This window comes from Myotis lucifugus, unplaced genomic scaffold, assembly GCF_000147115.1.
Source record: "Myotis lucifugus unplaced genomic scaffold, Myoluc2.0 scaffold_60, whole genome shotgun sequence".
Lineage (NCBI taxonomy): Eukaryota > Metazoa > Chordata > Mammalia > Chiroptera > Vespertilionidae > Myotis > Myotis lucifugus.
Genome location: NW_005871108.1, coordinates 250,751 through 276,391, shown reverse-complemented (window position 1 = coordinate 276,391; position 25,641 = coordinate 250,751). Strand labels below are relative to the sequence as shown.

The 25,641-nt window shown below is 52.1% G+C and overlaps 1 protein-coding gene across 2 annotated transcripts; it reads right to left on the bottom strand.

Annotated features, from left to right (window-relative positions):
• Nucleotides 1–917: 917 nt before the first annotated feature.
• Nucleotides 918–16,118, bottom strand: PDYN (prodynorphin). 2 transcript variants are annotated; one of them, XM_006089357.3, is made up of 4 exons: nucleotides 15,556–16,118; nucleotides 14,289–14,346; nucleotides 4,389–4,536; nucleotides 918–3,077 (listed from the first exon to the last, which is right to left on the bottom strand). In XM_006089357.3, the coding sequence occupies exons 3-4, from the start codon at nucleotides 4,515–4,517 to the stop codon at nucleotides 2,448–2,450; spliced, it is 759 nt and encodes a 252-aa protein (XP_006089419.1). In that variant the 5' UTR covers nucleotides 4,518–4,536; nucleotides 14,289–14,346; nucleotides 15,556–16,118; the 3' UTR covers nucleotides 918–2,447. The 2 variants fall into 2 exon arrangements, with proteins under 2 accessions (XP_006089419.1, XP_014311887.1); XM_014456401.2 differs by having other exon boundaries at nucleotides 4,389–4,533.
• Between the last annotated feature and the right edge of the window lie 9,523 nt (nucleotides 16,119–25,641).

Here is a 25,641-nt window from a genome sequence, read left to right as displayed (position 1 = left end):
AGAGTGATGTGTCTCATCCCAAACATGTTGTTTGTCCTGCTCAATACTTAAAAACAAAACAAAAAATTACTTGCCTACATTGGAAAAAAAAAAGCAAAGCCAGATTTCTGCAGTCTCTTAGCAATCAGAGCTGGCTACTCTGGGCCCATATGCCCATGTATACACTCTCCAGCTTGCCCTGCCCTGCACCAGCCACCTTCACTCACTAGGCAGGTGACCAGCTACTGTGGGATGGTCTGGCATTCACTCGTTCTCCTGCTGGGAACCATGCTCCCGTCCTCCTCTTGAGAACCACCCCCTTTCCTACTCCTAGTCCAGCTACTTTGAGTTGGATTGAATCCATCCCTGGTTCTAATTATCCATGTAGTTCAGTACCGACAGATCCTAGCATTGTGTTAAATCTAGCCACAGTGATTGACATTCGAGCAGAATTGGAAATATGACCCCATCAGAGCCAATGACGGTGCAGAGAGGCCAACTGACTTACCCAAGGCCACCCAGATCTCAAACTTAGGGCTACGGCACTCTAACATTTGTGCTCTTTCTATTCCCTTACATTTAGTTTTCTAACATAAAAATGTGTGTGTGTGCCAAAACCGGTTTGGCTCAGTGGACAGAGCGTCGGCCTGCGGACTGAAAGGTCCCAGGTTCGATTCCGGTCAAGGGCATGTACCTTGGTTGCGGGCACATCCCCAGTGGGAGATGTGCAGGAGGCAGCTGATTGATGTTTCTCTCTCATCGATGTTTCTAACTCTCTATCTCTCTCCCTTCCTCTCTGTAAAAAATCAATAAAATATATTTTTAAAAAAATGTGTGTGTGTGTGCGCTTGTGTATTTTTCATTTCCCAGCTCTCTTTTCTGCAAATGGTATTTTCACTCTCTAGGGACTTGAGGCATACATACACACAGCCCCCAAGTCATCAGCAATTTTATTTATTTATTGTACTTAGGGAGTGGGAAATAACACAGGCCCACTAAGGATTAAGCAAATTCCAAGTAAATTGCATAAATGGGATTTTTAGAAAGCACACAAAATAACCCTAAAACAATCAGTACATGTCAGAACATCATGAGAGAGCTGGGAGTTGCGCATGAAGAGGTGTGCTCAGTAGGGTCTCATACAAATTAACCGAACTCAAGTCCATTCCCTCTCCTATCCAGTCCAGCCCCCTGGACCCACAAACCAAACCACAGTGCCTGGGGACAAGTGAGCAGGAGAGACAGACAGAGAGAGAAAACTCTGGTTGAAATCGAGGCATCGGGAGATCTCTGCCTCCGATTCTGGGATGTGCGAATCAAGGGGACTCATTTGGCATTAAGCACTTAATCATTTCCTTCCTCTTTCTGGTTTCCTTTGACACGAAGAGGAAAGCATCATCCTGGGGGTTGATGAGGGCCTTTCTCTTTCTCACTGTTGCTCCTGGATCCCCCCCGCTCAGTGCCCACTGCATATGTTTGGCCAGATGGCCTGGACGCTCGGCGGCAGATTCAGCTGCTCAAGAACATGGTTGTGCTTAACCTCATCAACTCGACTCAGCTTCAGTTCATCCTGGGGTGGGAGTGTGATACCCATCAGTTTAATTAGTTTAATGAGGGCTGAGGGAGCTGGTCCACATTTTGAGTTGGTTGCACAGAACAAATTGGTTTGCCTCGCTCCCTCCTGGATCATTTCAGCATTCAGAGGGAGAACTGCTCTCCGCAACCATCTCGGGAAGGGGCTGTCCCTCCCTTCTCCTGGGAGGAGTTGGGCGCTGTCCAGGGTACCAACATGGACTGAAGTCCGGGAACTCGGTTCTTCCAGCTGTGTGTTTCTAAACAACGAGAACTCAGAGTACCACCACACCGGCTGAACATTCAGCCCTCTAGAAACTGACCCCTCTGGTGTAGGAACTCCTGCTCCAATCAAAGGCAGTGTCTCAGCATTTTGCCTAAAGCATAGTCTTCAAAGCGGGGTGCACAGGAGGTCCTTTGAGGTTTGGGAATAAAACATGAGGATAGCTATTTGTTTATTTCTCTTGCTTTACATTCCTATCTTTGCTGTGCTTTATGATAAATGAGAATATCTGCATGGAGGTGTGCTCATGTTTCTTCTGAGAGGGGCATATGACCAGCAAAGCTCGGAAACAACAGATCTAGAGGCATGAAGCCGTCAGCCTGGGTTTCTGGGCCTGGGGAGTCCCGTGAGTGGGGTGGAGGGACTGACATGAACAGTGGTGGTTTTAAAAGTCTAGGGTTGAGCCAAGCACAAGCCTCCTGAAGAGGGGAGCCGCCCTCCTTCCCCCTCGCTGACCCAGACAAACACTGCGCTCCAGGCAGAAGAGAGGCAGGCTGGGTAGGATGCGTTGTGGACAATGCTGAACGGAGCGTGGGGATGGGGCACGGAGGGAGGAAGATGAGTGCACTCCTCTGGGGGAAGCTCCTGACTCACCTCCACGATGGGGCGGTGTTTAAGCATCAAAGAGCTCCCTGGAGTAGGCATCGGGGGCCTCCTCCGACCGAGTTACCACCTTGAACTGGCGCCGGAGAAACCCTCCATAGCGCTTCTGGTTGTCCCACTTGAGCTTGGGACGGATGCGCCGCAAGAAGCCCCCGTAGCGTTTGTACAGGTCCTCGTGGCCCACACTATCCCCCTCCCCAGCCACCTCAGAGCTCCTCTTGGGGTATTTGCGCAAGAAGCCCCCATAGCGTTTGACCTGCTCCTTGGGGTCCTCCTCGTCGGAATCCAGGCCTCCAGCTTCCACGGCACCATCATTCAGCTGAGCGTCCCCCACCAGCTCCGGCTCTGATCCCTCCTCCCACCTGCCGGAGAGACCCCCAAGCCTGGCGGCCAGGCCCCTGCTCAGAGCATCCTCCTCTGCCGGAGTGCTGGCCGCGAATCTGCTTTTCTCCAGCTCCTTCAGGAAGGGTGCCCCACGCTTGGTCAGCTCACCATACGCCTCCTCCAAAGCTGCCTTGCTCTCCGAGTCTTCCTTACTGTTGAGCCCCAGGGGGAAGGTGGTGAAAAAGGGCAGGAGGCCCTGGCACCTCTCCCACTCCTCAGTGGGCAGCAGGACAGCCTGGCATTCCAGGGAGCAAGTCTGCAAAAGACCCCAAAAGAACACAGCGGTAATGTCACCCCCACCGAACTGTCCTCGGCCCCATGTCTGAGAATATCAACATGAGCTGTGATCGCTAAGCCCAGGCTGCCCACGTAAATGCATCCAGCGGTGCATAAAGGCAGGTGACACTGTGCCTACGTAGAAGATGAGGAGACAGATGTGGACAAATGAAACAGCCTTCCCCAGGGCACACGGCTACAGGTGGCAGTGCCAACACTGGAAGCAAGATCTTCCCACAGTGCTCTGCTGAGCTCACCTGTCTCTTCCACTTCTGACTCGAGTGAGAGTAGTGGGTTCTCCCAGCCTCTCCTAGGTGTGTAGGAGCTGCAGACACTTTATAGAGCAGGACAAAAGCCACGCAGAACGGTGGAAAGAACACACGAGGGGATGCTTGAGGGTTCATCAAATCTGGGGGACAACAGTATCTACTTCATAGGAGTGCTGGGAGAATTCAAACATGATGATGACAATATAGGACAACTCTGGAACTGGGACCCAGTCAGTCTAATGTCACAAGTCCTCGTGCTTAACTGCTGCTCCCTGCTGGGATCTGTGCTCATTTCAATGAAGAGAGGCTAGAATTGTAAATTTAAAACTTTGCATCATCATTATTTAATGGAATCACTCCCATTTTGCAGATGAGGAAACTAAGGTTCAGAGAGAAGGTTCCAAGGTCATGGAACTAGAAAGTAGCAGAACCAAACCTGCATTTTGTCCACCACACCCTTGGTACCTCTACTCCAGACTTCTGTCACAGGAGAGGAACGTGAGGAAGCTCGACTCAAAGCAAAGCCAATGAGGTTGGGTCAAGGGATGCTAAGACCCAAGAGAGGGGTCAAGACTTGGATCCCATTAACCAGATCCTGGTATTTAGGGGCGGTGGAAAGAGCTCCCTCCACGGGAGCGACTAGAATTGGAGGTGCCCATCAGCCTGGTGGTAAGAAGCCCTGAAAAGTTACTCTAAGGATGCTGACTCCCAAAGTCAGCACACCTCATGAACGACACTGCTTGTTGCCAGGCATCAGGCTCCCTAGAAACCTGAGTCAGCCTCAGCCTCAGCCTCAGCCCTGAGTCAGCCATCCTGTTGAGGTCTGGAAAGAGAATGGGAGCTAGAAAGCAGCAGTCCCAGGCTCCCAGGCTGACCACAGAGCAGAGCATGCCCTGCACAGATGGGATGAGTCTACAGGACAGGCACACTGCTGCCCAGGCCTGCCTTCTTCCCTCTCTGGGCTCAGTCCACAGATGGGCCCTTCCACTGCCTGGCATCCAGGAGCCTTGCCTGAAACCTACCAGGGGGTTGATGGGCTTAGGCCCATCCTGGGTCTTCACAGCACACAAGGAGCAGTGGGACAGGCAGTCCGCAGAGGTGGAGGGGAGCATGAGGAGGCAAGCCGCCAGCACCAGCCCCTGCCACTCCATTCTGTCTTGGTTCTTCCTGCTGGGAGGGGAGAAAGAGCAGACAATGAGATCTGTGGTCGCCTATCCTGTGGGCTGCATCCTGAGCCTGCAGTGAACTCACCAGTTCCTGCTGGCAGGCTACAAGGCAAGCATTCTCGTTCCCCCTCTACAGATGACAACACAGAGGCCCAGAGAGGCACAGTGGGGCCCAAGGCCAAGGGTCCAGGGTGCAGGAAGGTAATAAACATGCAGTGAGCCCCTTTGCTATGTGCTAGGAGCTTTCCTACACAGCTCACATTTAATCGGCACAACCGTTCTAAAGGTAGTCGGGCTGTGCCATGGGACAGGTGGGTACGTTGAGGCTCAGGGGGGGGGGGGGGGGTGATTGCCCACACAGCTGGGCAGTGCATAAGCCAGGACTTGACCCGAGTTAGTCATCCTTCAAACCCCGCTTTGATTACGTACCAAGACAGAAGACACTGGGCCTTCTGCTTTTCTGAGTTCTCTGAGGCGTCCCTCACCTGTCTGTCCCCCGCTGCTCAGGCTGTCCCCAGGACAGGCCTCTGCTGGGTAAGGTCTCTGGAATTTGCCTTCTCCACCCCAGCACTTCTACTCACCCTGGCCACCTTCACCTTCACCTCCACGCTGGCCTCCCTGCCTCTGGTTCCTTCTCTGATCCCTCCTGCTCACCCTGCTCAGCTATATCCATTCTGTGATCAGACTCGCTGGGGTGGGCCACGTGTGGCCTTCTCCTAATGTCAGGGACAGCCTCAATCCCACTCCCACACCCCAACGCTTCTGCTCTGGGTTCCAACCACATCCAGCTACTTAATTACCATATGGCTCTATCAGGCCCTGCCCCACCTCTGGGCCTTTGCACATCCTGTTCCTTCTGCCTGGAAATCCTTCCTCTCTTCTTCTGGTATCTGTCCTGTGGGTCCTCGATTAGATATCACCTCATCCAGGCAGCCCTCCCTGATTCCCTAGGCTCTGTGGGAAGCTCCTCCTTCCCATTATCCCAGTAACTTGTGCCTCCTCCATGAAAACATTCCATTATCTGGTAATTAGCTGTGTGAGGCTTCAGGCTTTGGCTCCATGAAGGCAGGAGCGTGTCTTGTCTGTGTCTCTGTAATACTCTCTCTGTGCTCCTTGAACATGCCATGCTGGCGCCTACCTCAGGGCCTTGGCACTTCCTGTTCCCCTGGCTGCAGTACTCTGACCTGATTTTCCCATGGGTCGCTCCTTCTTGTAACCAAGTGAATTAAATGTCTCATTGCCAGGGAAGCGTTTGCTGATCCCTGTATGTAACATTTCCCATTTCCCGGGCCTCTCTCACATCACCCTGCTGTGTTGACATCACCACCTCATGCTGTCCTATTATTATTCCCCCACTGAAACATTAGCTCCTTTAGAGCATAGATGTTATTGGTCATAGTCCCTGCTGTATCAGCACCGACAAGTCTGACTAACACATAGTAGGCCCTCAATAAACACCAAGCAGATGAATGAATGCCTCACAATAGTCTGTTAAACGTTGTTTCTTTTATAAACCAAATATCAAGACCCAAAGCTATTCAAATGGGGGCACAAGGCAATTCTCACAACTGGCAATGGGGAGTTCCCTCAAGATACCCACCCGGGCGGGGCAGGGCTCCATGCCCGTCCCTGCCTGATCCTTGTAGCCCGACTCTTCTAATGCCGCTGTCAGGGATGGCTGTCCTTCCCTCTTCCAAGGGCCCCAATCCTGCAAACTGCCCTGTTTGCTCAGGTCTTTAGGGATTCGGAAGATCCCACCGCGGGCCTCAGAGCCCCACGCTGCAGCCCAGGGCAGCTCTCCCTCCTCAGAACCCAGTCGGTTCCCCCATCAAAGCCAGCCTGAGAGTGGTCCCAGCCACCATTTATGAAGCCCTCACTGTGCTTCAGGCCTTGAGCTACACCCCTAAATGCATCGTCTCATTTATCCCTTTCAGTGAGGGGGCCCTTCCAGTGCGATGCATTGCCCATCCCCCCCCCCCACCCGTGAGTGGAAGCTGGGATGCAAAGTCATCCTGTTTGACTCACCACACGTGTGCCCTTAATGATCACAATTTCTAGAACAGCCGACTCATTAACAGCTGAACCCTCCATGAGGCCCAGAGGGCCCCATGCTCAGGTCTTTGACTTGTATGTTGTTCTCAATCCACCCACCAACTCTGAGAGGTGGGCATCACTACCCCCACTTTACAAATCAGGAAACCGGAGCTCAGAGAGGCGTGGGGAATCCCCTGAGGTTGCAGAGCAACTAAAGGTGAGGACTCGGGTCCGTCTGCCTCTCTGGCTGGGCAAGAGGCTCCCCTGAGCAGGGAGGCTCAGAGAAGAGAACGGAGGGAGGTGACCTGTGTCCCTCCCACGTCCTCGCCTGCCCTCGAGTTTCTCTCACGAGTTTCTCTCACACTCTACCAGCTGCTGAGAGGATTGGGTTCCAGGTGGGCGAGTGGTGCCTCTTATATGCAGACACAGAGCAGGCAGCTCATGTTTTCTTTGATACCAGCGAGGGCTGGGCTGGGCTGGGCTGTTACAAGCTGAGCAGTGAATTAACCAGCTGGGGAAGGAAGCCTACACTGCCCTCTCCCTCCTGACCAGAGGCTCCCCACACAGCGAGGCTGCTGCAGTAGGAGGCCTGATTTGAGACCTCCTTGTCCCGGGCAAAAACAGTGTCAGCATCCTTTCCTTTCATCCGTTAGCTTTATATTTAACAGCAATCATTCTAGCTGGTCTAATGGCTGTTGAGCACTTCCGAAGCTCTGAGCAATTCTGAGGATGAACTCGTTTATACTCACAGCAACCGCATGCTGTGAGCACCGTTGTCATGCTGCTCTACAGGGGAGGAAACTGAGTTAAGACGCCTGCCGAGAGTCAAAAGCTAGTAGGTGGCCAAGCTGAGATGTGCACCCAGGTGGTCTGGCTCCCGGAGTGCACCTTGGTAACCACGGTTACTGACCCAGCCCCTTAATTCCACCCCTGCCAGCCTCCTGCTTCTCCCTCCAGGGGTCCATAGCAGCCTCCTCCTGGCCCCAGAGCGGCCTCATGTTGCCTCTAAGGCAGTGGTTCTCAACCTTCTGGCCCTTTAAATACAGTTCCTCATGTTGTGACCCAGCCATAAAATTATTTTCGTTGAACATAATTAAAGCATAGTGACTAATCACAAAAACAATATGTAATTATATATGTGTTTTCCGATGGTCTCAGTCGACCCCTGTGAAAGGGTCGTTCGACCGCCAAAGGGGTCGCGACCCACAGGTTGAGAACCACTGCTCTAAGGGCTTTGCTGCTGAGAAGGGCTGACATTGATCCGGGCGCACTGAGTCCCATAAGCATCTTAATGTAAGGGGTCTTTATAACAACCCATAAGGCCGGGACAGATATTCTCCCCATTCTACAGGTGAGGAAATGAGGCACAGAGAGATGATGCCATCTGTCCAAGGTACCCCAGCAAATGCACAGCACCCACACCGGGTGCAGGCTCTGTTGGACCTGGGCCTGGCCACACCACCTGCAGTTCTAAAGCAAGCACCCTGCTTCTTCCAAGCCTTTGCACACATAGTTCCCTCTGCCTGGAAGGCCTTTCCTACCCACTCCCATCGCCCTCTGACCCGACTCTTACTTGTTCATCAAACCTTAGCCTCAGGGGCCTCCGCCCGAAGTCTGTCTGGATTAGGCCCCTCCTCTGGGCCCGCACAGTCACCTGTGCTGGTCTAGCACCTAAGTACCCTTTTCTCAAGGACAAGGATGCAGAAATTAGGGGTCCCGTAGGGTCAGGCGGGGCGGAGGCCTTTGGTTTCCTCATCCCAGCCTAGCACAGTGTCCACAGGTGCACACTGGCCACCTGCAGGACAAACTCAGCAAACGGGCATAGGCTGTGCTGATGTGCACAGGGATTTTAAAAACATTTATACCATTATTTTAAAATTGGGAGATTTTTACATTTTAAAAGTCTCCATTTCCAACTTGTCTTAAAAAATCAAAAGCCTTAGCCCAGCCTGCATGACTCATAGATCGGTGATTGAGCACCGATCTATGAGTCACGGTTCGATTCTTGGTCAGGGCACATGTCCAGATTGCAGGCTCGATCACCAGTGTGGGGCGTGCAGGAGGCAACTAATCAGGGATTCTCTCTCATCATTGATGTTTCTATCTCTCTCTCCCTCCCCCTTGCTCTCTGCACCCAGAGACATGGAGACATCAGGTCTGCATTCTAATCTGGCAACAGTCACAGAGAGGCCCCATTCAGCATGGTCCCCACTGTCCTTACCCTGAGGCTCCCCTCATGTCTGTCCCTGTTGAGCACCTGATAGATGATTGAGTTTGCAGCCCCTGGATTGCCTCACAGCTCTAACAACTTGGAGGAGCACACAGGGTAGTAGGGGCACAACTGATGAGAAAGGAGAAGTGAGACCTCTGGTTCCTTCCTGACCCAGAAGCAAGGTCACCAAGTGGCCAGTAATGTGGACCCACCACTCATTGCCAGCTTGGGGAAATTACCCCGCTCTGCTGTGCCTCGATTTTCTCTACTATAAAAGGCAGCTAATAATAACACTTCAGAGGGTTGGTGTAGGAATTTTTAAAAAAGATCATGTATAGAGTGTTTAGCACATAGTAGGTGGTTTAAAGAGTAAAGTAGGAAGGCTCCATTCCAATATTACTTGGGCTACAGGAGGTGGGAAAAGAAGGCAAAAAGGGGTACTAATTTAGAGTCTGGGACACTAGAAACAAACAAACAAAAGTTGTTGAGTGAATTGACTGTCAGATATGGAAGACCTACTGGGTGCCAGGCAGAGCTGAGTGCTCCTTATTCATAGTCACATCAATCCAAAACAGCCACCACTTCTCAAGAGCCTACGAGGTGCCAGGCTGCGTGTTACCACTTTACACACATTATTCTAATCCTCAGACAACCCAGAGGGAAGTGTCTTTATACCCAGTATATAGGGGACAAGACTGAGGCTGAGAGAGAAGTTCACTCGGCTTGGAAATGGGAGTGTTGGGCTTTCGGACTGGATGTCTCTGGGTTAAAAGGTGACTCTAATAAAGATGCATCAGCCCTGAGATTTTCCTAAGATATTCTGTTTCCTTCCTTTGGTGGAGTAAACCAATTACTGAGCAATGTCAGATGGGTCCCGGGGGAGTATTTTCTCTTCTGCCAGCTATGAGGATTTGCTCGAAAGTCATACATCAGAGGTAGCCCTGCCTGCTTGTCGCCTCTGATTTGGCATGAGCTAAAGAGGAAAGGAACTTGGCCATTCATTGGTATGAGAGGTAGACAGCAAACGCCTTGGTGGCGGCAGGCACACAGACCCCGCTGGAGGGCTTGCGTGGCCCACCGTGACCGAGGAGCCCCTTTCACGGACCTGGCAGGCCAGGGGGCCTCCTAACAGCCTCCCAAGAAAAACCCTCCATACTTCCAGGTTTCTTCTGGAAGCATTTCCTTAGCCACTGCCTCACGGTGCTTTGTGACAGCCCAGCGAGGGAAGCATGGGCCGGGGGAGGAGGACATGTTGGACCCACCGGCCTCCTTACAACATGATTCAATTCCTGACAATAAATCTCTTTCACATCCTCTCGTTTCTATATCTCATTCTGTTTGTTGCCGTAGTGTCCATGGCTGCCTCCATGCTCAAAAGCACGGTTGCATATTGAAACAGGGACCGAAAGACCAAAATGCCAAAAATACTGAACTGTCTGGCCCTTTGCTGATCCCTGCCTTCATTAATTTTATAACCATTTTATAATTTTAATTGTTCTAATAGTTTTAAAGCTGATTTTCTTGGGAAGATCAGAAGGGAATCAAGTCTCTCTCCAAACCTCAGTATTCTCATCTGTAAATGGGGTATCACCTTCCTGCCATGTCTCCATAAGGACTGACTAAGACACCATCATTTATAGGGCCAGCACATAGTAGGCCCTTTTTATGTTTTTTGGGTTTTTTTTAGAAAAAGTGAGTTTTTAAATTCATTTTTGCTGTGGTTGTTGTTAATCCTCACCCGAGGATATTTTCCCTTTTTTTTTTTTAGAGAGAGAGTGGAAGGGAGGTTGGGAAAGAGAGAGAGAGAAACATTGATGTGAGAGAGACACATCGATTGGTTGCCTCCTCCACGTGCCCGATTGGGGATCAAGCCTGCAACCCAGGGATCTACCCTTGACCAGGAATCGAACCCAAGACCCTTCAGTACTTGGGACAGTGCTCTAACAACTGAGCAACACCAGCCAGGGCTTAGTGGTTTTTTAGAGAGAAACATCAATGTGAGAGAGAAACATCGATCGGCTGCCATGCGCCCGACCGGGAATGGAACCCGCAATCTGGGCATGTGCTCTGAAGGGAAATAAACACCAGGATCCTTCAGGGCACAGGTCGACCCTCCAACCAACTGAGCCACTCCACCAGGGCAGGCCCCTTTACACCAAGGGCCCAGAGTTCCTTAAAAGGGAAAAAAACTGTGTGCCCTGTTATCTCCTCTTGATGGTATTTCTATATTGTATTCAGAGGCTTGGAGGAACAGCGAGCGTTTTTGTTTAAAAAGCCAGCGTGGAATAATAATGGCTTGATTTAACATCGCAATTATCTCCCCAAGCACTTTATCGCATATGATTATCCCTATTTGATAGAAGAGGAAATGGGAAAAGGTAGAAATGAAATCACTTGTTTAAGGTCACATCACGAATCAGGAGGGAAATGGAGCCGGAGCGGGGCCTCCCACACCGGGCGTGACGCGAAGGGAGGGGATGGCGTCCTCTCAATGACCCTCAGCAGCACACATGGCCACAGCCTGCGAGCTCTGCGCCCTGCTCTGTGCCCCGCCCTGTGCCGCCGGCCGCCCATGGAGCCCACATGGCAGGGGCTATGATGAGTCTCAGGTTCCAGGGGGAAGAGTGAGAACCAAGTGACAAAGTGCCTTCAAGGTCCCAGGCACCATGGGCGGGCAGAGTTGACCTTCACTGTTTAAGACACAGCTATGGGGCCAAGCTCAATGCTGTTTGTTTTATTTCAATTATTGCATTTTAACCCTCAGGAGAACCCAGTAGCCTGGGCACTGTGAGTCCCATTTCCTAGATGGGGAAACAGAGACTCAGAAAAGTGAAATGGCTGAGTCAAGGCCAACAGGCAAGGCAGAGCAGAAACTGGCTTACAGTCAGTCTGTGACTCCACTCCCCACACCATCCCTGAGGTGCCGGTACACAATGAATGCCCATCAAATCCCCCCACCAAACTATCACATTCCTGAAGGTGAGACTATTTCAGGAGTTTTATTTCACTCAAAAATATATAAAGTTCACCCTGGCCAGCATTGCTCAGTGGTTAGAGCGTTGGCCTGTGCTCTGAAGGGTCATGGGTTTGATTCCCAGTCAAGGGCATATACTTGAGTTACAGGTTCGATCCCAGGCACACACAGGAGACAACCAATTCCCTCTCTCTCTCTTCCCCCCCACCCCCTTTTCACTCTTTCTAAAAAATCAATCTTTTCTCTTAAAAAAGGAAAGAAAATACATAAAGTTCATCTTTGTGAGTCTCTAGTGGGCTGGCAAAGAGACATCCCAAAACTAGAGCACAGCGCTTTTGTTAGGCCTGCAGTGTCATTAACAAAGAATGGATGATCATTTTAGGGAGAAGGGGAGCTCAGATCTGAATGGGAAATAAGCCATTATTTAGTTCTGCAAGAATTAAAACACAGAACATAGGACGAGGGCCCACACCGAAGGCTGGCCAATCTCTCAGGCCACTTGTTGTCTAGAAACAAGAGTGAAAGAGCCTTGCCGATGATGGTCCCCGCGGCATTGTTAACTGCACTTTTCAAAGAACGTATCTCAGAAGCGGGACTCCCATGGAATGCCCACCCTTTGTTACGTGATGCAATTAAGGGAATGGGGAGAAAGGAAGGAACAGGAGGGTGGACCAGAGAGAGATGGCAGCGAAGAGACACGCACAGAGAGGGAGAGAGGCAAAAAAGAGCAGCAAAGATGCAGCCCGCATACACAGAGAGAAATGACGCCTAGAAAACCAGAGTGAGATGGGACAGACTGACAGATCTCAGAGGGGAGGGCGGGTGAGGAGCCGGAAGAGATTAACCAAATAACTTATATGCATATATGCGTAGCCCATGGACACAGACAATAGTGTGGTGAGGGCCTGGGTGGGGCAGGGCCTGGGAGGGGAGGGGCCAAGGGGGGAAATGCGGACATCTCAGCAATAATAAAGAAAATCAAAATGTGAGGTGATAAACAACCTGGGAAAAGGGAATAAAGATGAGCAACAGAGATGGAGAGTGGATGGGAATGAAATGAAGAAGGTATAGGAAAAGGAAGGGGGAAGGGCAAAAAGAGGAGGGAAGGGAACAAAATGAGAGAGAAAGGGAAGGAAAGGAAGGGACTTTGATTCAGGAGGTTGACCTACTATGTGAATCACGAATATCAGTTTTCTCCTCCTGTCAGTGCACTGAAGACCCAACCGCATAATAACTGTTCCATAAACCCTTGTCGGGTTAAACTGAACTGTCCAGGAATAGGCCAAGGAGCCAAGTGGTGGCGGACAAATTGCCCCCTGGCGAATAAGCCTGCAGCCAACCGCTCTGGCCAGCAGGGGGGCTGGATGGGCTCAGAGAGAAGCCCCCAAGCCAAGAGATGTGTCTCGTGGACCTGGGCCATTTACCCTCCTTCTGCCAAGAGCATCATCTGGACCCAGAGTGGGAGGCGTTAATGAGGTCCACCTTAAAGGACTCAGGGACACCACCCCCGGGCTGATCCTGGCTAACCCGGTGTCTCCCCTGAGGTTTACTGCCACCACGATGGCCAGCTCTGTCTTCGTGAAATCGTTTTAGACCTTTGTCAAACCTAGTGAGATTGCCCATCATTTATGGGCTGAGATGAGCGAAAATGATGAGAGAAATCAGCTAGCTGGACACACTTGCTCAGACACGCATTGAAATCAAACCACCAGCTATTGATCCCGCTCAGACTGATGGAAGGCATCTAATAAATACAACAATTGTGTGAGAATGGCCCGAGGAGGTTGGCAGTGGGCCGGGGAGTCAGGGAAGATCGATCCAATGAAGAAATAAAGTCTTCTGTTGTGTGGAGAGAAGGGGGTGGGGAGGGGCGAGCCGTGCCCGCTGCCCCACAAACAGAAAAAATAGACTTTAGATGCTACTTTGAGGATATGACACACAACATAATGAGTGAGGTGATCAAGGATCAGAGCAGATTGGGGGGGAGGGAAGGGGAGGGGTCCAACTCTGCCACTTGGAACAGGGAAAGCCTGAGCAGTCCTACTAGCATTTATTGAGCACCTAGTACATGCCAGGCATAGCATTACAATATCCCATAGGGGTCTCCCCATAGCCCCAGGAGGTGAGTGCTATTCTTATCCTTACTGTGCGGGTGAAGAATTCATGCTCAGAAAGGGACAGCTACTATCCCCAAATCACACAGCAAATGAGTGGAGGGATTTGGACCAGCACTGTCTCGGGTGTTGTGAGACAGACATTTAGATGCTACATGGAGTTACCTCAAGACCCGGATCCCTTTCCCTGTGTTTTAAGGAGATTGCAAATTTCTCAAACAGCCCCAGGGCTGGTCTGTTTGCCTGCTCCTCTGAAATGTGCTGGGTTCCTCAGGAACCACTGGGACACCCGCTCCCAGCCGCCCGCTGGCAGATCACAGGACTTACCTGCCACCCCCCACACCTCTAGCTCACCTGGGGCAAAGCGGTGGGCTTGAGATCCCTTCAACTAATGCAGACCTCCCCCAGGCAGTGTAACTCACCTGCTGGGGCTGCTGCAACAGCTCCCCTGGCAGATCTCAAAGCCTGGAGATAAATGACCTGCAAAAATAGAACAAAAGGCAAGAAGAGGTGGGGCTGGGGTGGCAGGTTCAATGGGGGGTGGGGGTGGGGCAGGAGGGAGGAAATGCAGATAAAAGGATTCACATGCTGAAACTGCACTGGATCTTGGCTAGAAAGCCTGTCAAATGAGAAAGACAAGCCTTGTCGGTTCTGCCAGCCCTCCTAAGAAAGGTGGTAAGGAAGGCTTCGATCTGTGGGAGGGGAATTGAAATCAGATCCAGTAATGGGAAGAGCCTGTTCCCCCTCCAAGCTTAGAGGCATCACGAAGGGATGCTTGGAAAGATTCCACATAAAAGATGCCCCGGAAAAAGTAGCAGGTCTCAGAATTCACTCTTCAGCCTCAGAGTCCTGGGCAGGCTCCTGCCGTCCCCCTCCCGCCCCCCGCCCCCAAACTCAGTAGCTGTTTTGCTACAGTCAAACTTTGAGGCTCTGTAACACTTCCCTTGAGTGTGGATATCTTTACCAGAGGGCAAAGGGCTTCTTTCCCGCCTGACTAGACGGCAATTTACATGAAAGCAACAAGTCCTTTCAAAGTAAAATGGACAAGCAAAGCCCTCTGAGGCTGCTTCTGCTGGCCGGTGTCACTCTCTTGCCCACTCCCTCCCAACAAGGCAGCCCCACACTTCATTTCTGCGTGGAATTACGTCAAAGAGAGCCACTCAAGCCAGGACTCTGTCAGCAATTAAACGCGATCCCAAAAGGATGAAGAGGCTGAACTCGGTTGTACGTTGATGTACACGATTCGCCGTAAATGCCAGAGCCCGGGACCTCATTAATGTCCCCAAACCCTTGTTCTCAAAGTCCAGTGAGAATCACTGACCTTTGAAAACACTCTGATGAGCTAAAACTCTCCCTTCTTTTACCCAGGGGTCGGTCCGACTCTCCCATGGGAACTGCTGGGGGGTGGATTGTAGGACCAAGAAGACCCTGGAGCTAAAACGGAGGGTGGTCCTCCGGGGAGAGAGAAACCCACCTGTTTCAGCCGGGGCTGTGGGGAGAGAGAAATTCCGAAGAGCAGTCCGTCTCCCCCTGGTCTGTCTTCTGTAAACTCGCCTCCTAACTAACTATGTCCTCCAGGTAATTAGATCCAAACCCCAAATCCCCCAGCGGGAGCTTCCCACCACCTCCAGGTTCAGAGGACCAGCAAAACCAAACCAAACGAGACCCCAGCACCCCTCTGGCTCTTACCTGCGCTCCCTCTGCTTTGTCCTGGGCAGCTTCTGCCCGAGCAGGTCGGAGGGTGGTGGCAGGTGGCAGCAGGTGGTCGGTCCAAGACTCAAGGGCCACCCTGACTCCGGCTGGGAAGGAGGTGCCAACGAGGCGGCTGTGAGCGCCACCAAAGCCCCTTCGAATGGCAGTTCGGGTGCCTCACCCCCCTTTTATGGACGAGAGCCTCCCCCTGTGGCTCAGCCCTTGCTGAGCGCAAGCTGCTCGGAGCCAATGGGGAGGTAGCGCTGAGCAGTCAGAGGCGCAGAGCCCAGGGCCCTTCAACTTGAACTCCCTGGGCCCCACACAATAGGCTTCGTGACAGGGGATGCGGAGGAGGAGGCGGTGCGGCGGGAGGGGGTGGATTCTGGGTGGAGTGCTGTTTGTCACTTGAAATCCGGCCACTTCAGTCTTTGATGCATTTCCCAGAGAGTTTCACAGAGAGAAAAAAAGAGAGAGGTAGGGGAGGACAGAGACAGAAAGAGTCAGAGAAAGACAGAGAGACACCGAAAGGGAGTCAGAGAGGGACAGACAGACAGACAGACATAGTCAGATGGGTACAGGGTTTGGGGGGTAGGGGGGAGAAGGGGAGTGAGAGAAAGAGAGAGAGACAGATGGAGAGAGAGTCAGATGGATATAGAGACAGATGGAGACAGACAGAGAGAGTCAGACAAACAGAGAGCAAAACAGAAAGCTTCAGAGAGAATCAGAAACAGAGAGACACGAGTGTCCAGAGGGTCAGAGATGAGGATTCCCAAAGAGACAGGGAGAAACAGAGAGTCCAAGGAAGAGAGAGAAGGAAACCAAGAAAGAAGAGGGGCTCAGAACCCTCACAGACAGAGAGACAAACATGTTGAGACAGAGGCAGAGGGTCCAGAACACAGGAAGAGAAGGGGAAGCGGCCGCGGAAGCCGGCAGGGCTTGCAGCACCTGGGCGGTGTGCTGTGGCAACTCCGCGTGTGGCTGGTGCACGTGTGTGCTGGGATGTGCGTGTGCACACATTTGTCTGCAAACGACAGTTGATGCTGAAACAAGCCTGCGCCGGTGCCAGGCACAAGCAGCCCTGGCAGAAGGACAGCCCTTCCCGGCAGCCAGGAGCGGCAGTTGACTTTTCTCTGGCGGCAACTCAAAGCGAGTATCATGAAATCCCCCTCAAAATATGGGCTGCGATGTGTCCCTGCCTGCGCGCCGGGCGGGGGGCACACCCGCCTCGCGTCCCCTCGCCGGGCCAGCACCAGCTTGCGGGCTGCGCTCCCCGTGGTTGCAAACACCCTCCAGACGGCAGGGGTCTCCGCGTTTGGAAGAGAACCCGGGAGTTTCTCCTCAGGCAACGGCAGACACTGTCTGGTGGGAGGCGTGACTGTTGAGAAGTCTGCCAGGGGCTGCCCACTTTGTGGGCGCTTATCTGCACCAGGCAGTTAGTCGAAGCCGTCGGGTTTAATCCTCCGACCTGGCCAGGTAGTGACTATTACCCCACCTTGAAGATGAGGAAGAGGCTTGATTGCTGAGGCACTTGCCTAAAGACATGCAAATAAGTCATCGAGCTAGAATCCAAACCCAGGTTTATCTGCCCCCAAGTCCCTGCCCACTCCCTCCCCCCTCCTTGGGCAGGAAGCCTGAATCTGCCCACCATGGGGGGAGGCTGGGAGCTTCCTTCTCTGGGACTCAGTCTCTCCACCTGCACAATGTAAGGAAGGTCTCTGCCACTCACCAGTGGAGAGACCTTAAAGAAGTTTCCAGCTTCAGCCTCAGTTTGCTCATCTGTGAAATGGGGGTAATGCTATCCAGGACATCGGGCTCTTGTGCGGGTGAAACAAGAGGATGTGGTTAATCACATCATCCTCTCTCTGACACATCCCGCTTCTCTGGGGCCTCGTCCTCTCCTTGTTCATTCTGAGGAGGAAAATGGAAGGGGCCGTTTGCTGAGCACCTACTATGTTTGAGACACTTCCCATGTTTCACTGGATCCTCACAGCAGGCAAACATGGGTCATGGGTATCACAATGCATCCTCAAAAGGATAAGGCAGCTGAAGTTCTGGGAGGTCCTGGCCACACAGGGAGGGAGGAGGAGTGAACCCCAGCTCCAAAGCTCAGCCCTTGCACACCCCCCTCCAACCTCGAAATGAGGTCTCCCTCCACCCTCCAGGTGGGGGGCGGCACTCCTCAGGACCCTGTCTTCCTTCTCCTCCTGTTCCCTATTCCTAAGCACCTCATTGGGTCTGACAGGCAGATAGAAACGACTTGCAGGGGCCTCTGTGGAAGCCCCAGCCCCAGTGTCCGATGGCCATGGCCAAGGTTTAGCTTTCAGCCTCACAACCCCAGGACTTGGGTGGAGTCTGTTTACTGATTCCCTGGGAAGATAACAGCCCGGGCTGAGCTTCTTCTCCCCTCCACCAAGTGCAAATCCTCATGGCAGTTGCTCTCTATCCTCCTTATTTTTCACCTCCTCCTCCTCTTCCTGAGCTCTGCCTCTGTAAGCTCTTCCTAATAACGTTGGAATAAACAACGTCTCCAAGAGATGGGATAAATGGCTTCCATTCCTGGGCCCCAGCAGGCACTGGACCAGAGGAGTGGGGGCCTCTCTGGGCTATTGTTCATCATAAAGAGAAGCAAAGACGGGGAGGGTAGCGATGCTGCGGATGAGCCTGCTGTGAGCCATTACTGTTGAACATCCCTCGCCCCCAGAGTCTATTGTCTGCCTCCCAGCAAATGGTTCACTCACTTGCTTTTCCTCTACTTCTACAATGTCCTTTACACACGCACCGCAGGACAAGGCAGGGAATAGCTTGCTCCCCTAGCCCCAGAGAGGCCTGTCAGACAGCTCACCCCGTCCCAGGCTCGGTGATGCCACCGTCACATCGCAGCCTCATGGGCAGCAGCCCGTGGGATGGGAAACCATGGACGCGGCCCAGGCTCCCTGGGGCTCGAATCTGGACATCCTGCTTACTCACTAAGGGGCAGCTCCTGGATGCCTGGGCTCTCTGAGCTCCTGAGTCATCTGAAGAGGGAGGACCATCCCAGCTCCATGCAGGTGTCAGGACCAGCTCCAAGGCCCCAGCACGCTGCCTGCATGCCCGCAGTGCACGGTGGTCTCCGGACCAGGCAGCAGTTGGAACAACCAGCCCTGAAACATTCTGTTGGGTAGGAGCAAGGAAGAACTTGGCAGAAGAGAGAAAAGTAAAAACAAGGCCCCAGACCAGCATGTCTTAAGGGCTTTTTACATGCCAGGCCCTGTTGCAAGCCATATACTAGTATACACTTGATTTTCCCAACGACCCTGCAACGAGTCATGACTGCCACCCCTACTTTGCAGATAAGGAATGGAGGCTGGGAGAAGGGGAGTCACTGGCACCAACTCCTGGGGCTAGAACATGGCAGAGAACAGCTTGAAAGCAGCTGCTGGACCCAGGCTTGTGCGCCAGCCACGAGTTGTATTGTTTCCCAGCTTCTCTCCGCCCGGGTTCTGTCTCGCCCACAAAGCTCTGTGTATTTTCTCTCTTCACTTGTTACACGGGGAAGGTAGCAGCAGGGAGGTTTTCAGTGGAATTTAGTCCCCACTCTCCCATCAGCTTCCAGCCTCCTGCATCGCTCTTTCTGCCGCAATGTGCCCGTCATGAATCTCAGAGGACCGGCGGAGCCATGTCTGTGTGTGGCTGCCGCGGGAACAGAGACGGGAGTCAGAGGCTGCACTGAAGGTGTATCAATGCTCAATCTCTCTCTCTCTCTCTCTCTCTCTCTCTCTCTCTCTCCCTGTCATCTTTTCATATTGAAGACTCATAATACCGCATTCTGTGCTTGGCCCTGGGAGTGACCTGTGCCATACACAATTTTGCCCTCCCTGTGCCCCTGGTCCAGGTTGGGAGACAGATGTATGAGCAGACAATGCCCAGCCATTGTCTAGCTGGGCTAGGAGGAGACCTAGAATTCTGCAGGAACACAGAAGAGGGGCTCCCTGATCGGGGGGGGGGGGGGGGGGGGGGGGGGGGAGCTGGGAAGGTTTCCGGTAGAAAGTGAGAGGTAAGTGAGAACTGGTGCACAAGCAGGCGTTCCCCAGGCGAAGGGAAGGAGTGGCCTTCCAGGTAGAGGAACAGTGTAGGCAAAGGCCTAGAGGCAAGAAGAACTGAGCAGGATGACGGAGGAATCATCCTTGACTTCCCTCTTTCTCTCTGGTGCTAGTGACTGAGAGTCGAATCCAACATGGTTCCCACCCTCAGTAAGTTCAAAGTCCAGTGGGAGACATGAAGGCATAACAAAAGTATGGAGTACAGTAGGTGCAAAAGCAAAGCAAGGCAAGATGCAGACATGGCAGTGATGAACCTTGCCTAGAAATGTAAGGAATGTTTAGAAAGGGCTCTGTGAATAGATAACACTTGAAATGGGCTTTGAAGGATGAGTAAGAGTTTGCCAAGCTAACCAGGAACGGTCTCCCAAGGCACCTCAAAGAACCAAGGACATGGAGAAATAGGAATCCTCATGCATTGTTGTTGTTGTTTTTAATCTTTATTGTGGAAAGTATTACATGTGTCCCCTTCCCCCCCCATTGACCCCCTCCAGCCCACTCCTGCCCCCCGCCCCAGGCCCTCACCACCCCACTGTCTGCATCCATGGGTTATGTATACAAGGTCTTTGGTTGATTACCTCCCACCCACCCACCTCTGAGGAATCCTCGTGCATTGTAGTAGGAATATAAAACAGAGCACCCATGGTGGGGGGAAAATGTGGTGGTTCCTCAAAGTGTTAAAATAGAATAACCATGTGACCCAGTGATTTCACTCCTGGGGATACACCCCAAGAACCCAAAACAGGGACTCAGACAGATACTTGTGTATCAGTGTTCACAGCAGCATTATTCACAATAACCAAATGGTGAAAACAAACCAGAGCCTACCCACAGATCAATGGAAACAAAATGTAGACTATATACCAATGAAATTATTCAACCATAAAAAGGAATGAAGTTCTGAGATATGCTATAGCTTTGGCAACCCCTGAATCATTATGCTAAGTGAAATAAGCCAGACATAAGAGGACACATATTGTATGATTCCATTCCTATGAGATCCCTAGACTTGGCAAGTGCATAGGCACAGAAAGTAGTATAGAGGTTCCCAGGGAGGGGCTGGGCGCAGCGGGAGGAGGGCGTGGAGCGTTATTGCTTAAATGGTACAGAGTTTCTGTTTGGGATGATGAAAAGGTTCTGGAAATAGAGGAGCTGGTTGCACAACAGCAGGAATGTTCTTAACGCCACTGAACTGTACACTGGAAAATGGCTACAATGAGGAGGGCTGCAAAGACCTAGGGAAGGTTTCCATTTTCCTAGTGGCAGAGAGCTCTCCGACAGCAATGACGATGGGGAAGCAGCTGGGCTCTTCTCCCAGCCAAGAGGCGCCGACAGAGGCCCATCACTGAGCTGACGAACTGACGGGGAGAGAATTTCTCATTCCCAACGGGCACAACTTCCTGTCTCTCCTATTTTGCCTCAGCTGGTAACTGAACTTTATTACTCGGGCGAATAGTCGTCACCCATCGATGACGCCCGCCTTCACGTCACCGCTGAGTCCTCTCCAAGTGTCACCTCATTTAGTTCGCAAGCAAACCTCCGAGGGACATGGTTTCCTGTGTCAGAGGAAGACCCTGAGCTCAGAGAGGCAGTGACTCGGCTGAGGTCACACAGCTCATACGAGGCCGGAGCCCGAGTTGTTCTACCCCCAAAGCCGAGGCTGTGAGCCACTTCCTCACAGAGCCAGGCTGCTGGCCAAGAGCAGGAAACGCATCCGTGTTCCTCCTCACGGCGAGCCACCCTGTGCCGGCCGCGATGCCAGGACAGGGGTGGGTGATCTGTATGGAGTGAGCTCTCGGTGACCCGTGAGGGAGGCACCGAGCAATGTAGGTAGGAGGTGCGGGGAGGGGAGCTGGGAAGGTTTCCGGTAGAAAGTGAGAGATAAATGAGAACTGATGCACAAGCAGGCATTCTCCAGGTGAAGGGAAGGAGTGGCCTTCCAGGTAGAGGAACAGCATAGGCAAAGGCCTAGAGGCAAGAAGAACTGAGCAGGATGATGGAGGAATCATCCTTGACTTCCCTCTTTCTCTCTGGCGCTAGTGACTGAGAGTTAAATCCAAGTGTCACTTGGCAGAAGAAGAAACTGAGGCCCAGGGAGATGAAGTGACTCTCCAAGTCAGTGGTGGAGCCAGGACTTGCATCCAGGTCTGTCTCGCTATGAAGTCCGAGCCCTTGCCTGCTGTCGTATCTGCCCACGATGCCCCTCCCTCGTTCCCAGCCACCCGGGAACAGGTCCCGGACAAGATCCGAACAGCACTTAGCAAAAAGGGACGCCTGCTCCCTCGGCACCGACTCTGCTCTGGGTCCTGAACTACAGGCTTCGCATTCATGACCACACGTCTGGGGCCCGCTCTTGACCTCTGCCACCAGGTGTGAAAGAGGGCAGTGGTGGGCGGTGCTTTTGTCCAAATGAAGAAGAGAAAAAACTTAAACTCAAATTCCTGCCCAAAGCATAGCCAGCGTGTGTCAAGTCCCTGCGAGGTGCTAGGTGCTTCTCCTAAACCACCTCATTTGCCCCTCACAACAGCCTTAGGGTGGAGAGATGACTAACTCCACCTCGCAGATGAGGAAACTGGGCTCAAAGCAGTGTCGTCACATAGCCCATCAGTGGTGGTTCCAGACCATCCGCCTCAAAAGCCAGGGCTCCGTTTGCTTCTCCTGCTGGAATTCCTCAGGAGCAGCCCCAGGGCATCGGCAGGGGGCCAGACCCACTGAGGGATCCCGAATATTTGATCTGAAAGGAGATGCTTGATCTGAGCGGTACTCCTCACCATCCCGGGAGCTCCCTAAGGTACATTGCTCCTAATAATAGCTCCTAATAAGAAGTAAGTTTCTTTTTGCCAAAGGGGGAGATTAAATTGCTTTTTTCTTAGTCCAGGAATCTTACAGTTTCTCCTTAATCCTATTGAACTGACAAGTTGCTCCCTTTTCTGCGTTCATTCCGCAGAATGCCCCCAGAGCACCTGCCCTCACAGGTCAGGGTCTCCGCTAAAGGCTCAGATGCATGGCCGAGAAGACCCGGTCCCTGCCCTCGGGGATCACGGTCTGGTGGAATGACAGACAATAAACAGTTAATTCCAGCACCATGAGGAAAGTCTGAGATAAAGCCAATTGTGGAGTCCCAGAGGAGAGATACCCATGCCAATCTGGCTGATGAGGGCAGGGGACCTGGAGCTGGAGACTGAGGCTGCGTTTTGAAGGATGAGTAAGAATACATCATAGTGATCAATCAGTCAGGGCTCAGTACAGAAGAAAGAAAGCATCCAGGCTTTTAAAAGCAAAGGAGTTTAATGTAGGGAAGTAGGAAATTTTAAAAAGTGCAAAGGGTGGGGGAGTGCTGCTAGAGGAGTAGACTGAGCCTCTAGGAATGACTCTCAGAACACTGCAGGGTCGCCAGCTACACAATCAACAGTGGGCTAACAGGCCGCCATCCCTGCAAATAGTAGGTTCAAGAACTTACCATGTTATGATCCAGGGATGTGGAATCTGGGGCCAGGGAACACCAAGCTGCTATCACAACAGCCTCGCTGCGCTCATGAAGGTGACGCCCGGTGTTGGAGATGCTACTGCAGAGGTACCTCACTCCTCCAGCGCTGCTCTTGCTGGAGCAGACAACCAACGCAGCCAAAGGACCCCCTCCATCCGTTTCATTCCTGCTGTTTAAACCTCACACAGGTTTCGCTGATTGGCAGGATTGAATTTGCATGCAGAACCCTAGCTACAGGGGAGTCTGGAAAAATCGCTTTTCTCTCTATAGTCCAGGAAGACACAGGAGAAAGAAATGGAAGGAGGTGGAAATGGGTGCTGAGGGCCCAGCAGGCATAGCCTGGCTCACACAGGAAGGAAAGAGAAGAGTACCCTCCGCTGGGTGGACATGCCTTGAGCTTCCTCTTCTGTCCCCACACAGAGCCTCTTTCCGGCCAACACGCTCCAGGTGTGTGGGGGAGCCCACAAAGCCCCCTGCCCAATGGCCACACAGTCAGAACGGAAGGACCTGCCAGACCAGTGAATCCAAATGGTCATTTGCGTGATGAGAAAACAGGTCCAGAGAGGAGGTGCTGCTGTCTCCAGGCCACACAACCACTAAGCCAGCTGGACCTAGAGCATTATTGTTCCCGTTTTATCACTCTGTTCAGTCTGCCACCCGGACCCCCTCTTCACAGCCTGGGGCTCACCCCACAGGTCTGGGGCTTGGCTGGGGCTGGGGGTGGTGGCTGGTGCAAGTGAAGGATAGCAGTCTGGAGTGGTGGGAAAGTTCAGCCTCTGAAGTGAGGCAGACCTGCGTTCTCCTCCTGGCTCCACTCCTCCTAGCTGTGTGACCTTGACCAAGCTACTTAACCTCTCTGAACCCCAGTTGCCTCCTCTATGAAGTGGGCATAATGATAGCACAGAATAGTGATGAGAGCATAGCTCATGGATGTGAAAGGGCATACAGTAGGTGCTCTCTACATGGAGGCAGTAACAATCTGTTCTTCAATACTCCTGTTCATTTACAAACTGCTCTTATTGTTAAAAGTAGCTGATCTTTCTAGGTTCCAGATGGAAACATTTATAGGTTTTATAGTGCTGTAGGCTGTTTCTTTTCTTCTATACCACGGCAGCATCAAAAGACCTTCCCTGTAACTGCTTCTATTGCCCTACGTACACTTACTGGCTTTTAACTAAACATTTTGGATTCCTCACCTCATAGAGGTCCTCTCAAGCCCACACACATAGACTCACACCAAACACACACGACACACACACATACACGTGGATATGGACGGACACACACATACACAATCAAATACATAGATCCTCAACAGCGCTCCTGACTCACACACAAATTCACAGAAACACACACACAGCAACCACAGTGGCACACATGCAAACATACCCTCCGATGTGCACACCTCACACACCCCAGTTCTGTGACACATTCGGGAATATTAATAGTTACAGGGGATGGAAGCTGACCTCCCTTTGAATAGCTGGTCAGCGACAACTTAGGGCTCCTTGGAGCCCTCACTGAAGGGCCCTTATCAGTCTAATTCTGAGTCTCCAGCCTGGGTCCCATCTCTGATAAAATAATTAATTTTCCAGGATAACACCTCGCTCTCTGAGTCATCCCTACAAGTCCCTGGAATAATGGAACAGAAGGAGGGAGCTTTCTGAACACCCCAAGTCCCCACAGAAAGCTGCAGCTTCCTTGGTGAAGCACTTACATGCTGGGGAGGGTGCACAGGTGCCATGGTTCCCACGTTTGAGAAAAGTCAGTGGGAGGAAATATCAGACAACTGCAGAGCACAGATCATCATTTAAGGAACACCCCCACGGGGCACCTTGGCAGCGTTAAATCACTCGGTGCCTCTATGGCTGTGTCGCAGGACAGCTTCCTTTCCTCTGCTTTACCGTGAGGACGGCAGTGTGGGGCAGGGGGAATATCCTGAGGCTCGATTCTGCGTCTGAGTCTGAAGCATCATTTCTGGACTCTGCACAACTGGGCGAGTGGCTTACCTCTCTGAGTAATCGCTGTTTTATCAACAGAGTCAGTGACTAAGAACAAGAGCTGCAGACCAGGCTGCCTGGCTCGGCCCCTGACTAGCTGTGGGATCTTTGGCAAGTAAGTTAATCCCTCTGGGCCTCAATGTTCTTATCTGTAAAATAGGAATGGCAATGGCACTGACGTCATAGGTTCATTGCAAGTATGAAACGAATACATGCAAAATGTTTAGGACTGTGCCGACTGCACACTCAGTGCTCGGCGAGTGCTAGCTGGGTCATTCTCAGGCCTTCGTCAACGTTGTTGGGAGGATGAAGAGATACTAAGAATGAGGCTGTGTCATGGAAGCGGCAGCGACTTCAGGTGCTACCATTATCAAAGTTGGCTCTGCCTATTCGGGGGATTGGTCATTTTTTTTTAAAGTCCAACATGAACTTTACGCTTGAGATGCAAGAAAAACTTAGGGCTGCAAATGGCTTTGGGGTCAGACAAACTTGGGACTAAGTCATATTTCATCTCCTGGAA